This window comes from Palaemon carinicauda, chromosome 29 (genome assembly GCF_036898095.1).
Source record: "Palaemon carinicauda isolate YSFRI2023 chromosome 29, ASM3689809v2, whole genome shotgun sequence".
Taxonomy (NCBI): domain Eukaryota; kingdom Metazoa; phylum Arthropoda; class Malacostraca; order Decapoda; family Palaemonidae; genus Palaemon; species Palaemon carinicauda.
In genome coordinates, this window is record NC_090753.1 from 48,295,442 (window position 1) to 48,311,430 (window position 15,989).

Below are 15,989 nucleotides of genomic sequence, written 5' to 3' on the forward strand. Positions count from 1 at the left end.
CATCGCTTGCCCCTGCACGATCGCCCGTATACGCATGCTGCTCCTCATCGCACAACCCTGAACGATCGCCCTCCTGCGGATGCTGATCACCATCGCACCCTATCACGCGATCATTCACCTGGGCATGCTGCTCGCCATCGCTTACCATTACGCGGTCATTCACCTGCGCGTGTTGCTCACCATCGCACACTAGTGCGTCGACATACCACATCGCGCCATCTCCAACTTGAGCGACTGCACTCACCAGCTCGTCATCGATCGCCTGTGGATCTACATCGCCAGCGATCTTCCTCACCTACGCAGCAGCACGATCCCTCGCCGTTGCGCCAACGCTTGCGTTCGTCGCCTCGGACACGTGTTCTTTTACCTGCCCACCCTCGCGCCCGCGCGATCGCTCGCCTGCGCACCCTCGCGATCGCTCGCCTGCGCGCCCGCGCGACCACTCGCCTGCGCGCCCGCGCGACCGCTCGCCTGTGCGCCCGCGCCATCATCCACCTGCGCGCCCGCGCGATCGCTCGCCCGCGCTCCCGCACGACCATTCGCCTTCGCACGACCATTCGCCCTCGCGCGATCATCGTTCGCGGCGAATTCCACAGCCGGTGGTAGCAGCAGGGACGCGTGCTCCTAGACGGCACTCGGGATCACCTCCATCCAAGCACAGGTTGGTAGTGCAGGACGAAGACAGGTCAGTACAGCATTCTTCCCCACCTTCTTTTCAGGCAGGTATCGTCGTGTCCACTCCAAAGGATCGCCCGATCCCTTTCACTTTAGCGAGGATTTCGGACTCTGTGTCCTTGGAGCAGCAGACTTGGTTTGGTCCGCTGGCATGGGCGTTAGTGAGGGTTATGAAACCAGCACTCGCCGACCAGGGTAACAAACCAGCGGCTGTCTCTCCTACGCTGAAGAGAAAGAGAGGAGTGGACTTTGTGGTGACTTCCCCCAGGGCGAAGTTGGTTCCCAAGAGGTCAGTCTCGAAGGTCCCTTCTCCTGCACGAGTACTCTCTCCTTCTCCCGTGGACGAGGCCTTTCCGTCCTCAGGTGAGTCCAGTGGGGCGGTAGTCTTCCCCTCGGCACCAGGGGGGAGACTTCGCTTCAGGCAGGGGAATCGTCTCGTGAGGAAGGGGCCCCTCGAACCTCGTTGTTGGGATCCTGTATCCTTCCCAGGAGGGAACCCAAGGATTCCAAGACTGTCCCTAAATCCTCTGCAAGGATTAGTCAGGAACCCACGACTACCCAGGGGAATGTCCACGTATCACCCCAGGAAGAGATTCCTGGGGCAGGAGACTTAGCTGCCAGCCCGCAGGGAGGAGAACAGCAAGAGTCCGAACATGCCTTCTGGCAGGTCCTAAGCCTGATAAGGCAACTTAACAGACTTACGGATCCAGTCAAAGACACGATTCTGGATGAAGTGTGTGACGTTCGGAAGGCCCCTAAGACCAGTGCAGCTCTGCCCTGGTCTCGGGGGCTGAAGAGTGCCAGAGCTAGGGCCAACGCTCAGCTCGCACTTCTTCCCTCTTCCAGTCGTTCCACTGCCGGGAACAAGCTCATCCCTCCTCCTCGCCTTCAGCAGAGGAGGTATTTCGAGATCCTGGGTGAGCACAACCTCGCTCTTCCTCTCCATCACTCTGTGGAGGAGCTGGCGAAGGGAGTTCCCCTGGAGAAACTCTCTGCCTGGCAGGTGTCGTTCTCGGCGGCAGAGATCCTTAACCACGAGAAGGTCGCTAAGTGTCCCATGCAGGCCACTTCGTGGCTGGACTTCTGGCTAGGATCTCTGGGCATCCTATTGCGATCGGAGGACTTGTCCAAGGAGACCAATAGGAAGGCCCTAGAGACCTTGCTCTCGGGCACCCGCTCCATCGAGTTTTTGGCGCACCAGGTTACCACCCTGTGGGCCAACTCGGTGTTGAAGCGTCGCGATGCTGTGTCTGAGAGATTCCATCCGAAGCTCCCCGCCGTAGATGTGTGTAGGCTCCGTCATGCTTCCCTTCTGGGGGAGAGCCTGTTTGAGCCTCAAGACTTGGAGCGAACGGCTGAGAGATGGAGGAAATCCAGCACTGACTCCCTCCTCCACAGGGCCCTTACAACTCGGCCCTATAAGCCTCCAGCCCCACCACAACAGCAGCAGCAGCCTCGTAAGGCTCCCAAACAGGTACCGGCAGCTAAGAAAGTGGTGTCTAAGCCCCAGCCCTTTCCAGCCAAGGTCAAGAGGGGTGGTAAGTCCTCCAGGGGAGGCAAGACTCCTAGGGGTGGCGGCCGCGGCCGCAAGCCCTAGGGGTGGCAGTCCCCCGCGTGTCCACCTGTGGGGGGATGCTTTCAGCGTTGCGTCCGCAGGTGGCAGCAACACGGGGCTGATGCTTGGACGGTCTCAGTGATCGGCCAAGGTTATCGCGTCCCGTTCACGTCATCTCAACCTCCCCTGACAGCGAATCCAGTGTCGTTGAGCTCCTATGCCATGGGATCGGCAAAGGGGCTGGCCCTTCAGGCCGAAGTCGAGACCATGTTCGAGAAGGGTGCTCTCCAGGAGGTCGTGGACGGCTCCCCAGGCTTCTTCAGTCGACTCTTTCTTGTAAAGAAGGCTACTGGAGGCTGGAGACCCATCATTGATCTCTCAGCTCTGAACAGGTTTGTCAAACAAACCCGGTTCAGCATGGAGACAGCAGACACGGTCAGACTTGCGGTGAGACCACAAGACTTCATGTGTACACTGGATCTAAAGGACGCATACTTCCAGATCCCAATCCATCCGTCTTCCAGGAAGTACCTGAGATTCAGCCTAGACAACAAGATCTACCAGTTCAAGGTGCTGTGTTTCGGTCTCTCCACAGCTCCTCAGGTGTTCACCAGAGTGTTCACCCTGATTTCATCTTGGGCGCACAGGAACGACATTCGTCTCCTTCGTTACCTAGACGATCGGCTGATTCTAGCAGACTCGGAGTCGACCCTTCTTCGGCACCGAGACAGGCTTCTGGATCTTTGCCAGGATCTGGGGATCGTGGTAAACCTCGAGAAGTCCTCTCTGCAGCCGTCCCAACGACTGGTTTATCTAGGCATGCTAATAGACACCAATCTCCACAAAGCCTTTCCATCAGACGACCGGATAGCAAGGCTGAGGAGGGTGGCGGAACCTTTCCTCAGGCGAAAAGAACTCCCCGCCCAATCGTGGTTGCGTCTCTTAGGCCACCTATCCTCCCTGGCCCGTCTGGTTCCAAACAGCCGCCTCAGGATGAGATCCCTTCAATGGCGGCTCAAGTCTCGGTGGAATCAAGGATCCGATTCCCCGGACATTCTGATCCCAATGGGGTCTCTGGAACAGACGGACTTGCGGTGGTGGCTGGTCGACGAGAACCTGCGGAAGGGAGTGAGTCTTCTCGTCCTCCCCCCAGAATTGACTCTGTTTTCAGACGCGTCAAAAGAAGGGTGGGGGGCGCACGTTCTGAAGCAGAGGGCCTCAGGCCTTTGGTCAGAATCAGAAAAGTGCCTACACATCAACCTGCTAGAATTGAAGGCCGTCTTTCTGGCTCTTCAGCAGTTCCAACGGTTCCTGGCGGGTCACTCCGTGGTGGTGATGAGCGACAACACCACGGTAGTGGCTTATATCAACAAGCAGGGAGGCACTTTTTCGCAACAGCTATCCCATCTTGCAGTAGAGACTCTGAGGTGGACCGAAACCCACTCGATAACACTATCAGCTCGCTTCATTCCTGGGAAGAGGAATGTGCTCGCCGACAGTCTGAGCAGGGCTTCGCAGATAGTGAGTACCGAGTGGTCTTTGGATCCTCAGATAGCCAACAAATAGTGACTTTGTGGGGTTCCCCGACGGTGGACTTGTTCGCGACAGCCTTGAACTTCAAGCTGCCCCTGTACTGCTCACCAGTCCCGGACCCCAAGGCACTCTGGCAAGATGCTTTCCAGCAACGGTGGGACAACATCGACGTGTACGCCTTCCTACCATTCTGTCTGATGAGAAGGGTGCTCAACAGGACCAGACTATCGGTCAATTGTTCGATGACTCTGGTAGCTCCGCTATGGCATCACGCGGAATGGTTTCCGGACCTTCTGCAACTCCTGACGGAACTCCCAAGGGAGCTTCCTCCACAACACGAGCTTCTCAGACAACCCCACTCCGGTGTCCCTCACAGGGCCGTAGCCTCGCTTCGGCTTCACGCCTGGAGACTATCCAGCGTCTCCTCGCGGAGAGAGGCTTTTCGCAACAGGTTGCGGAGAGAATGTCTCGGCACCTGCGAAGGTCCTCTGAGGGAGTCTACCAAGCGAAGTGGAGAGTCTTTTGTGGTTGGTGTCATGGAAGGGGTATCTCTCCACTCGATGTCACTATTCCAGCAATAGCGGACTTCCTCGTGTATCTGCGAGAAGAAATGCGCCTTTCTGTCTCGGGAGTGAAAGGCTATTGCTCAGCCTTAAGCTTGGCCTTCAGATTGAAGGACGTGGATATTTCTTCATCGCTAGAACTCTCTTTACTCATACGTAGCTATGAGCTTACCTGCCCCCAGTCGGAAGTGAGACCTCCTCCTTGGAACGTGGTTCGAGTCCTCAGGTCTCTCAAGAGACCTCCCTTCGAGCCATTACGCCAGGCCTCCGATCGCCACTTGTCTTGGAAGACGGCTTTCCTACTCGCCTTGGCCTCGGCCAAGCGAGTTAGTGAAACTCATGGTCTCTCGTACGACATCGCCCATTCAAGGGGATGGGGGGAGGTAACGTTCAGGTTCGTCCCTGAGTTTGTTGCCAAGACTCAGAATCCTGGAGTGCCGGATCCTCGGTTCGACTCTTTCAGGATCGCGAGTCTCCGTTCTGTAACAAACGACCCAGACCAGCTGCTACTATGCCCAGTGAGGTGTCTGAGGTACTACTTGAAGAGAACGGCTGCAGTCCGTCCTCATGTGCGAGCTTTGTTTGTGAGCACAGGCAGGACGAAAAGGAGGGTCACCAGGAACACCATCTCAGCTTGGATTCGAAGGGTTATCCACCATGCCCTGAATCCTGACCCTCCTCCATCACGTCGCCCTCGGGCCCACGATGGCAGGGGTATTGCTACATCCCTGGCCTTCAAGAGAAACTTCTCTGTGACGCAGGTACTTCAAACTGGGGTCTGGAAGCATCAAACTACCTTCACAGCCCACTACCTGCAAGACGTGACCCACAGGAGCCTTGATACGTTCTCTATCGGCCCTGTGGTGGCTGCACAACAGCTGGTCTAACCTCAGGCTCCTTTTTGGACAAGTAGCAGTAGGTTGAGGGCGTTGTTACCCGGTCGTAGTCTGCGTGAATGAAAGAGTATGTCTGACCCTTACTTCTTTCTTCATTCTCCCCTCTCTTGGGGAAGCAGCATCCTAGTACTCGCATAGCTGACCTCGACCTCTGCAGGTAACCCATGCTTCTTTGTGCTCCTAGTATTAAGCTTAATACTGTTGCGTCTCCCATACCCTGACGAGGTGGTATGGGGAACGTCCTATCCTAGAATTCCTATCTGAAGGTCTCAAGGTCAACTTCATAGGACGAGTCACACTCTCCTCCTCACACTGCTTATGTAGGCCACTCGTTCCTAGCGATGCTAGGAACCTGTGAGCTACAGGGGCTCCCTCTCTCTAGTGCTGCTCACTGAGGGATCGAGCCCCCGGGCAAGCCGAAGTCAGTAAGGCTGGGGACTTTCCACCCTTCCTAAGGGGTAATTCACCCAATGTAAATAGCATGGTTTGTATTTCGGTTACGGAACAAATGACAAATTCGAAGATAATTTGTATTTTTCCTAACCATACAAACCTTAGCTATTTACACATATGTGCCCGCCATCCCTGACCCCCAAGTCAAGTCCTACCTCTAAGTGAAGTGAAGCAAGTCTACGGTGTGTGGGGGGGGAGGGGTAGCAAGCTACCCTTCCCCTACCCCCGCTAACTAGCGCGGGGGTAATTAACCCTCGTTAAAACTATTGGCTCGTCATTTCAGCTGCGCTAAAAGGTAAACCCAATGTAAATAGCTAAGGTTTTTATGGTTAGGAAAAATACTAATTATCTTCGAATTTGTCATTTTTGTATACAGTAGTTAGGAAAAATACAAATTACTTCAAAATATGTCATATTTACAGTGTATTGTTTTTTGGTTTGGAACTCTATTTTAATGGGTTTTATTTTTTTCAGAGAAGCTGGTTCTTAATAGACTAGAACCATGGATGAAATGAAACTTGTGCCGACAGTTCAGCGGCCTCTGATTAGACTGCCAACTCTTTCTCCTATGTCAATTCCTTCCGTCTTATCAGAACATTATAACAATCTTTCAAAGCCGCAGAAGGTATGTATGAATTTAATATTTGGAAGAGTGATTGTTTTCTTTGCATATTGTACTGTATAAAAGATTTGTTCTTCAGCATTTTGTCTCAGGTATAGTACAGTAGTATGTATTCTTATTGATAAGAATACAGTATCAGTGAAATGTGTGTTTGTTCCTACATGAATACAAACCATTGTCTTTTACTATAGGAGAATAAATGACAATGAAGCTGGAATATAGCAGTTGAAAATCCACTTAGATCAAAGTTGTGGGTGAGAACAAATGTTCTTGTGATTGGAATTTGGGCATTTTTAATTTTTTTCTTTATTTTCCACTGTGCTTATGATTTGTTTGAGGGGCTCTGGTGACTGATCAGCGCCTTCTCAAATGTAAGAAGTGCGTCTTCCCCTAGGTTCTTGCTGGGGCTTCGACCATATCCAAGGGCCTCATAGAAGTGTGTGTGTTCATAGCCTTTGAGTTTCGTCCATATCTGGCATTTGTGGGACTAGATTTGGTGGCTTATGTGATTATTGTCCTTGGGAAAGCCCTCTTCAGTGCCCGTGGAGTTTTCCTTGAGGTGGTTTTACCATGACCTATCACTTAACACTTCGTTTGGGAAGTGGGAGTGTCTTCTTATTGATGGGAATCTTTTTAAGCTTTAGTTGGAGCTCTTAAGACTTTGAGGTGAACGTTCCCATGGAGAACCGTCCCCGCAGGAGTAGCCCTTCCAAGAAGGCAGTAGCTCTTTGAGCTTATATGATCTGCTCTCGCTTATCCAGGGACCCTCAGGGGGAGACTCCTCCAGAGGATCTTCCCCTTGCAAGGTACTGCTACCAGCTACGGGTGTCTTCTTCAGATTTTAATCCAGGGCCATGTCCTTCCGGAGCTCTCCTCCAGAGAATTAGCTCTTCAGATTGTGCTGCAGGGTTCTTTAACCTTGGCAAATCCTCTCCCTTCAGAGGGGGATCTTAGACCCCTCTGGTGTCGCTCTTCAGTTTGTCTTGGAAGTTCTAAACTCTCCATTGTTTTTTATCAGCTGAACTTGATATTATTATCCCTGGTAATTATTATTATTATTAGCAAAACTACAACCCTAGTTGTAAAAGCAAGATGGGATAAGCCCAAGGGCTCCAACAGGGAAAAGTAGCCCAGTGAAGAAAGGAAATAAGTAAATGATGAGAAAAAATTTACAATAAATTATTCTTAAAACAGTAACAACATCAAAACAGATATGTCATATGTAAACTATAAAAAGACTGTTCAACATAAAGATATTTGCTGCAAGTTTGAACTTTTGAAGTTCTACTGATTCAACTACCCGATTAGGGAGATCATTCCTCAACTTGATCAGAGCTGGAAAGAAACTTCTAGAATATTGATGGAGAAGGCTTGACTATAAGAATTAACTGCTTGCCTAGTATTACAAACAGGATGGAACTGTCCAGGAAGATCTGAATGTAAAGGATGGTCAGAATTATGTCAAATCTTATGCAACATGCATAATGAACTAATTGAACGACGGTGCAAAAGATTAATTCTAGATCAGGAGTAAGAAATTTAATAGACCGTAAGTTTCTGTCCATCAAATTAAGATGAGAATTAGCAGCTGAAGACCAGATAGGAGAACAATACTCGAAACAAGGTAGAATGAAAGAATTAAAACACTTCAGAATAAGATTGATTGCCAAAAATTTTAAGACTTTCTCAATAAGCCAATTTTTTTGCAATTGAAGAAGATACAGACCTAATGTGTTTCTCAAAAGTAAATTTGCTGTCAAGAATCACACCTAAAATTTTAAAAAGTCATACAAAGTTAAAGAACCATTATCAATGCTGAGATCCAGATGTTGAAGAGCCACTGTCCTTGACCTACTTACAATCATACTTTGAGTTTTGTTAGGATTCAACTTCATACCCCATAATTTACACCATGCACTAATTTTAGCTAGAGGGATTCAGCCACCCCAGATCTACATTCAGGAGATGAAATTGATGCAAAGAGAGTAGCATCATCTGCATATGCAACAAGCTTGTTTTCTAGGCCAAACCACATGTCATGTGCATATAGTATGAAAAGTAATGGGCCAAGAACACTACCCTGTGGAACACCAGATATCACATTCTTATACTCACTATGATGCCCATCAACAACAACTCTTTGCGATCTATTGCTTAAAATTCAGTAATAATGCTAAGAAATGACCCACCTACTCCTAACTGTTTAAGTTTGAAAACAAGGGCCTCATGATTAACACAGTCAAAGGCAGCACTAAAATCAAGGCCAATCATACAAACTTCCTGACCACAATCAAGGGATTTCTGTACTGTACAGCATTGGAGATTGGGAGAAGGTCATCACATGCTCCAAGGCCTTTATGAAAATCAAATTGCAAACTATGGAATAGATGATTACCTTCAGCAAACCTATTAAGACGTTTTGCCAGAAGACGTTCAAAAACTTTAGATAATAAGGGAGTTATGGAAATTGGGCGGTAATCAGTTGGACTTGAGCTACCACAAACACATTTACATAATGGAGTAACATTACCAATTCTCCAACGAGTGCTAAAAGCTCCTCTTCTTGCTAACGAGCAAAATAACAGAGAACTTTTGAGTTAAAAAGTCTTCAGTCTTTATAAAAAACAAAGGAAAAATAGCATTTGGGTCTACACCTCCATAAGCATCAAGGTCCATCAGGAGAGCTGTAATTTCACGAGATCAAAACTTGAACTAGTTAGTTTAACCTCAGGAAAACAGGAATGAAGAAGTTTGAGTTTCTCATTCCTCTGTTTACTATCAAACACATCAGCCAAAAGGGTTGCCTTTTCCTTTGGACAGTGAGTGACTGAGCCATCTGGTTTAAGTTAAGGAGGAACTGTTGCATCTACACCAAAGAGTGCAGATTTAAGGGTAGTCCACCACTTATGTTCTTGGGTTGTACCAGAAAGTGTTTCTTTCATGGTTAATGGTTAAATTGTATTCTTTTTCAGTTGAAGCATATACTCTCTGAGCTAAAGCTCGAAGCTGAGTATAGTTGTTCCAGGTCAAATCTGATGTTACCCGTCCAAAGATGATAGGCCTCCTGCTCCACCAAATAAGCACGTCTACAATCATCATTGAACCACGGTTTGTCCTTTACTCGGTACCTTAGCACACAAGAAGGGATACGCCTATCAATTATGTTGACTAGATTCTCATTCAAAGGGACAACAGGATCAACCCTACTATACAACTCATGCAAAATCCCTTTCCAGTTTGCTTGAGATTTCATATAAATTTTACATGAGTATGATACATCAGGTACAGGCTGCTCAGTCTTCACTACTAATGAAATCAAGGCATGATCAGATGTCCCGACTGGAGAACCAGCCTTACTTGTTATAACGCCAGGGGAGTCAGTGTATATGAGGTCCAAGCAATTACCAGACCTGTGAGTACCTTCACTTATGATTTGCTCACAGCCTGATTTAGAGGCAGAGTCTAAAGCTCTTAAGTCATAGCGATCAGTAGGAGAAACAGAACTTAACCTCTCCCTAATGTGAGCATTGAAATTTCCAACAAAGACAGAAGAGGCCTTTCTATCATCTTCTTGTATCTTAGCCATAGTGGTAAGAAGACAATCGAAGATAGAATCATTCATGTCTGGATTCCAGTAGATCGAACACAAATAGAAGTTTTTATGCCTGCCACAAACTTTTATTACCTAAATCTCATGACATCCACATTCATAGCAGGACTTATGAGAAGCAGGGTACTCATTCGTAATATACACTGCTTTTTCCCTTGCCTGTAGAGATGGCATCACATTTCAACATTATTGGCTTCTTAAAACCAGTTATGAAGAGCTCAGATGAGTGCCTCATATTAGAAACCAAAGTTTCTGAACACAAAAGAATATCATACTGTTTCGACGCAACTGTAAGATGTTGAATATTTGTATGAAGACCACGAATATTGCAATGCAGTAGACAGCAGTGATGAAATCTAGGACGCACTGTCCCAGATTTCGCTTGTCTCCAGACAGCATGAGAATTAATGGTAATAAAAAAGAGATGTCATACTTAAAAACTAGATTAACAAGAACTATAACAAAAATAATATGTACAGAATTATAAATAAAGTGATTGATAAACCCATACTCTATAGAAAAAAAGGTCGGAAAAACTGGTCAACATGGAGGAGCCGATACACCATGCAAGGCTAAATACCCTCCAGGATAGCCACTTCAACTGAAGGGTGGACAGTAAGGATGGTTTTGAGAAGAAAAAGAATCGGATAAGGAAAAGACAAGCTCTTGATAAACCACCAGGCATCCATGGCCCTTCTATGAAGCCTGCCCAACACACCATTTTAAAAAACAAGAGGAAGAGAAAAAAAAATAAGATAGAATAGTATGCCCGAGTGTACCCTCAAGCAAGAGAGCTCTAACCCAAGACAGTGGAAGACTATGGTACAAAGGCTATGGCTCTACCTTAGACTAGAGAACAGTGGTTTAATTTTGGAGTGTCCTACGCCTAGAAGAGCTGCTTACCATAGCTAAAGAGTCTCTTCTACCCTTACCAAGAGGAAAGTTATCCTAAAGTATATCAAGAATTCACACAGCTATTTCTACGTAATAGAATACTTTAGAAGAAGTTAATTAATCTGTAGTTTCCTATTTATTGTACAAATGGCGGTTTTTATTTTAGAAAGTTCTTGAGTTGATAGTTTATATGAAGGGGTATTCCTATGTTTTGGAGATACTGTATTTGTTTATGTCATTTTACTGTATTAAAATATCTGAATGTCCTAATTAAAGCTATTTTTGCAGGGTTCCCATATTAGTACTGTATGATTTGTGTTATAGTAGGCAAGCAGAATACTGTATGAAATCTCATCCAACTGTAATCAAATTTATAATGCAGTAATTTCTAAAAACATTAGACATTGCTATTGCCTTCAGAACTTACAATGATTAATTAATAGAGTATTTTTTGATGGCAAGATGTTCTTGTAATATTCATCTTGTAAGTTCCATTATTTTGAAAATGAAGTCATGTACTGTATAATATCTATACCTTTTTTTTCCAGATTATAATCATAAGTGTCGGAACTGGCCTGACGCTGATCGGCCTTGTAGCTCGTTATTTGAGGAGGCGCCGGCGGACTCCCAAAAAGTCTGCTTTATATCGGCCAGACGATCCAAGTCGTAGTCACCGAAAAATTAAACCTATCACAATCCGTAGTCCATCTGGAGGTGGGTCAAAGCTCCATTTTGTCTGTTATTTTTACCACTTTAAACTTTTCCTAATAGGTCATAGTATTTAGCATTATGGACTGTAATAATGAGTTCTTATTACAGGACAATACTTGATTTCAAAGGAACAAGGTTGCACAAGCTTTAGGCTTTAGTTTTGGCCATGCTGTCCTAGAAGTAGCACCTTTTTATTGATTCCTATTATAAGACCTCTTTCAGAACTAAGAAATCTTGCATTCAAGCCTTATATGATATTAGAAAATAATTTCTTTCAGTTACTTTTCATGAAGACTGTATCTATTGATTATTTTTTACTTGGCAAATTACTTCTCAAGACCTGTATTCCGACTTTGGTTGATGATCCTTTGATTCTTTTTTACTGTAGCTAGTACTGTACTTCCAGTTATTTGTGCATTTGTTTAGAATTCAAACTGTTAAATCAGTGGTTCATGGGCCATACGTAACTAGAACAAACCAACATATCTTAGATATTTTTGTTAGCTTTCCAAAAGTCTTGATCACCATAGGTCCAAAGGAGATGAAAAAGGACATAATGGAGATAAAGGGCTTTTTGAAGGGAGTTGTGTTGGACATCTTGCTAGGAATTTCGGTACTAGCGAATGACCATTCAGTTATTCAGCATTGATCATTGCTTGGACTTTATTGCTCAGATAAAACTTGCCAAAGTGTGAGGTAAGATAATGAACAAATAGAGAAACTAATTTGAAAGTGTTCCTAAGACTTTGTAAACAAAATACATATGATGTAACAGATTAAGGTGTCAAGGACCAGATTTTCTAGTACAATTATTTTATGAGATCAAATCATTGTAGTGCTGAATTAACATTACCACAAATGGAAAAACTATCTCAAGGTTTACAAGTCATATGAACACAAATTTGATCTTAAGAAAATTTTCTCTGGTTTGTCGCAAGACAGTTTCCGAACGCCGGTGGGTATCTTCATTAAATAATCGAAAGTAGAATATTACAGTAAAGTGGTACCTTAGAGATTGAACATAATTCATACCAAAACTGTCTTAACACCAAATTGTTCAAATGCGAAATTGTTGAACTCTGGAAATATGAATAATTTGTTCCTTTCCCAAGAATGGTTTTTTTATGGAACATTTTAATGCAATGTTTGCAGAACTTCATCCAGATACAGTACAATACATAAATTCACACTAAAAAGAAGAAAAAGTTATATTTTATAGAATTAGGAAAAAAATATGGAATAAATAAATAAACTTCACTGTACCTGTAGTAAGAGAGTGGATGGCTTGTGTGCAAGGTGGTTGTTAGGTGTTAACAGAAAGGCGAGGTAAATGCAAGTAACCCTTATTCAACAAATAACTAGCTTATGTACAAGCAGTTGTGAGCAAGAATGTCACAAAAACTCAAACAAACTAAAACATGTGAAGGCAAGCTTAAACAGTTTGTTCTGTTATCAGTCTGGGAGAGAGCAAGAGATAAAAAAAGCAATGACATCGCATTGCATAAGCGTGTATGAAACACCTGCGGTACACTTGAGTGGGAGGTGAAGAGGAGGTGTTAGTGTTGCTTGGAAGGCCAGTTTCCCTCCATAAACACATTGTGTAACTACCTTTCTGTGGTTCTTTCTCTTCTGTGCTTCTTTCCTGACATTAACTGTGATTCACAGTGAAGGCCTTTTTACTAAAAATGATTAAGATAGATTTGTCTCTGCCTCCCTTTTAAGAGGTTTCGGGAATGACTATGCGTAATAATTTTAAAGAATTGTCGTCTCCGGATGATATTTTCCCAAACATTCCTCAGGAGATGCTTTTTTTTTAACTATTTGCCTCCCCATACCTTACAACACTATGGATGTCTCTTCTCTTTTATAATGTCAAACCAGCCTTGGCTAGCCTTTAATGTTGTCTAAAATGTGTATAATAACCTTTCATTTAGCAGTTTTTAATGTTGTTTTAATGTATTTGATTCACTTTTTCACTTAAGATAGTCACTGAATGCTGTCCCCCTCCAACTGTTTATCACAAATTAATCACAGTGTTTAACCTTTCTCAATGATCTTACAATTTTTAAATAGAGGTGACACTCCTTTTCCTATAGAGTAATTGCTTCTTCAATGGCTTCTTTATTTTTCAAAATTATGCAGATTGGTGAATTTCCTATACAAGATTGTACCACACTCTTTGGAAATGATGGTCATGCGGATACTTCTTTCTGCCTTTTTATTATCATCTTTTTTAATTGGTTAGTGGTTCTCAAAACTTAACTTTATGGTTTATCACTGCCACTGCTAACCTTTTTTAGAATCCATTGTGTATGGATAAATACTAAAAACACTAAGATAAATTAAATTGTTAAAAAAGAAAATTTAACCTAACTGTGCTCTGCGGGTTTGAACTGGGCAAAAACTACACATAAAATAAGGCAGTCATCATTGTCTTGGATATGTCTTTCGCCCTAGCTGATAGCCTTGACCCATGCAAGTTTTTTTTAAGTTGTTCAACCTTAGAATTATTGTTCGATCTTTGTGGCAAAATATGTCCTATGACTTTGTCCGATCACCGAATTGTTTGCGTTCTAGGTTATTCATTCTCAGAGGTATGGCTGTACTGTACATCGTTTTCATAAACATTTAAGGTGTTGAGTTGTCCAGCCTTCAGTTGTCTATTTAATTATATGTAAAGTGGGTTATATGCGTAAAGTAAATTAAACATATTTCTAAGTAGCAAACATTTTGTAATACATACACACATAAATAATTAATACATTTAAAGAATACCTGCTTACAGTTATTTGGATGCTGCTTTTCTGCAGTGTTTCGATAATATAAAGTAGGCTTTGGAAATTAGTTTTACTTTATAATTGAAAATAAACATAATTTTAGTTAGCTTACTCATTTATATTAAATGAAAGGTAAATCTTATTTTTTTATACAATTAAAAATTTATTTTTTCTTGGCCATCATTATGTCAAAAACCAATTTTTGGTAATGTATGCTGTATATTATTTGTAAACTTCCAGTCAAAACCAGCACTTGAGTAACATTTTAGAAGATGAGGGTTATGTGCTTTAGTAATTTAGGAGATTTGCACTGAGGCAGTCGTTATTAATCCCAAAAAATCATTATCACTCTAAAGTCCTTTGCATTAATAAACAAAGTAAAAGAAATAACTAAATACTTATCCTTAGCCATGTATTGTAGACAGAAAACAAGTGCGATTATGACTAATGTGGGAGGCTTGTAACTCCTTCACAAATATTTCTTAGCATTGAATCATTGGTAATTTCCTCTTTTAACATTCTGTCTGATGATGACATTCATAAATTTGGGTTTTCATAGAGAGAAATGTTAATGAGAGAGAGGATGCTTGTAGGGAGTTTTAAGATCTCACAGTTCTGAAGGTCAAGAACAGCCAAAATATCATACTGAATGGGATTTCTTGATACTGAAAGAGGTTCTTCTATAAAGTAAGATTTAACTACATAGGATGTAATGCCTCCTTGTGTATCTTTATTTGATTTGTGAGAAAGTATTAATGTTACAGTTAGGTACTACAATACTATAAAGTACTGTATATGTAAATAATGAGTCATCTCTTTCAGCCAAGAGGAGGATTTATTTCCATGTAAGGACTTTATTTATGCTTGATTTGAAATCAGTTTTGTACAATGTACTGTATGAGTTTTTTGTGACTAAGAAGCACAACCTTTATTTTTGATAGATAGTACAGTATTTTGTTTTCTTTTTCTTTATTTTTTGAAGAATGGTTAACTGTACAGCGCAGTACAGTACTCTACCTGGTTATCAGGGGAAGGTAAATCTATAGGTTTAGAAACTCTTGTATACTGCATAAATGGCTGCTCATAGTTTGTGGTTTTTCTTTGCACTTTCAGAAATACATAGTGTAGGTGGAAACATATCCCCAGGCTATCATAGGACTGTTCATCGTCAGAGTTCTGTCAGTAGTGACAGAACTAGCGTGGCCTCTGTCACGACACAGGTCACTGGCACCGGTAACACCTTGACACCTCAGCAGTACGGAGTAATGGGTTAGTGTTGCCTTCTGTGGGTTTTTGTTGTTATACTAGAGTCGATGTCTGTACAGTATCTATGTTGTATGTGGTGATCCTATTAATGAAATGCTGTTTTGATTGCAGTGCTGCTGGATGTGAACATTTTTCAAATTATTTTATAACACAATGCTGTACACATTTTATGACACAACTTTTTTGATAATTTATGGGCTTTTTATCATGACCATGATTTGTTTCTACACTGATACAAACCCTTAGCCTTTAATAGGAATATGATTTCAGCGAAACTGCAAACTTGGCTGTTAAAAATTATAACAAGGTGTCGGTAGTTTCTGGGAGGTGGCAGAGAATCCCCCTGCACCGGAACATCTTGAAGCCACTTTATGACATCAGCTGCTGAGCAGTATGGACATTCTCTTGGTCTCCCTAACTTGACTGCTTTGTCT

General features: G+C 43.5%; 1 protein-coding gene across 1 annotated transcript in view; it reads left to right on the forward strand.

Moving 5' to 3' along the window:
• The window catches only part of LOC137622771 (uncharacterized), a 56,716-nt gene extending 41,153 nt beyond the window's left edge, over nucleotides 1–15,563 (forward strand). Inside the window, exons 2-4 of the mRNA XM_068353358.1 lie at nucleotides 6,150–6,300; nucleotides 11,350–11,515; nucleotides 15,403–15,563. Of these exons, the coding sequence (XP_068209459.1) occupies nucleotides 6,178–6,300; nucleotides 11,350–11,515; nucleotides 15,403–15,563 (450 nt within the window). The 5' untranslated portion in view covers nucleotides 6,150–6,177. The remainder of the gene's footprint in view (nucleotides 1–6,149; nucleotides 6,301–11,349; nucleotides 11,516–15,402) is intronic.
• The last annotated feature ends 426 nt before the right edge of the window (nucleotides 15,564–15,989 follow it).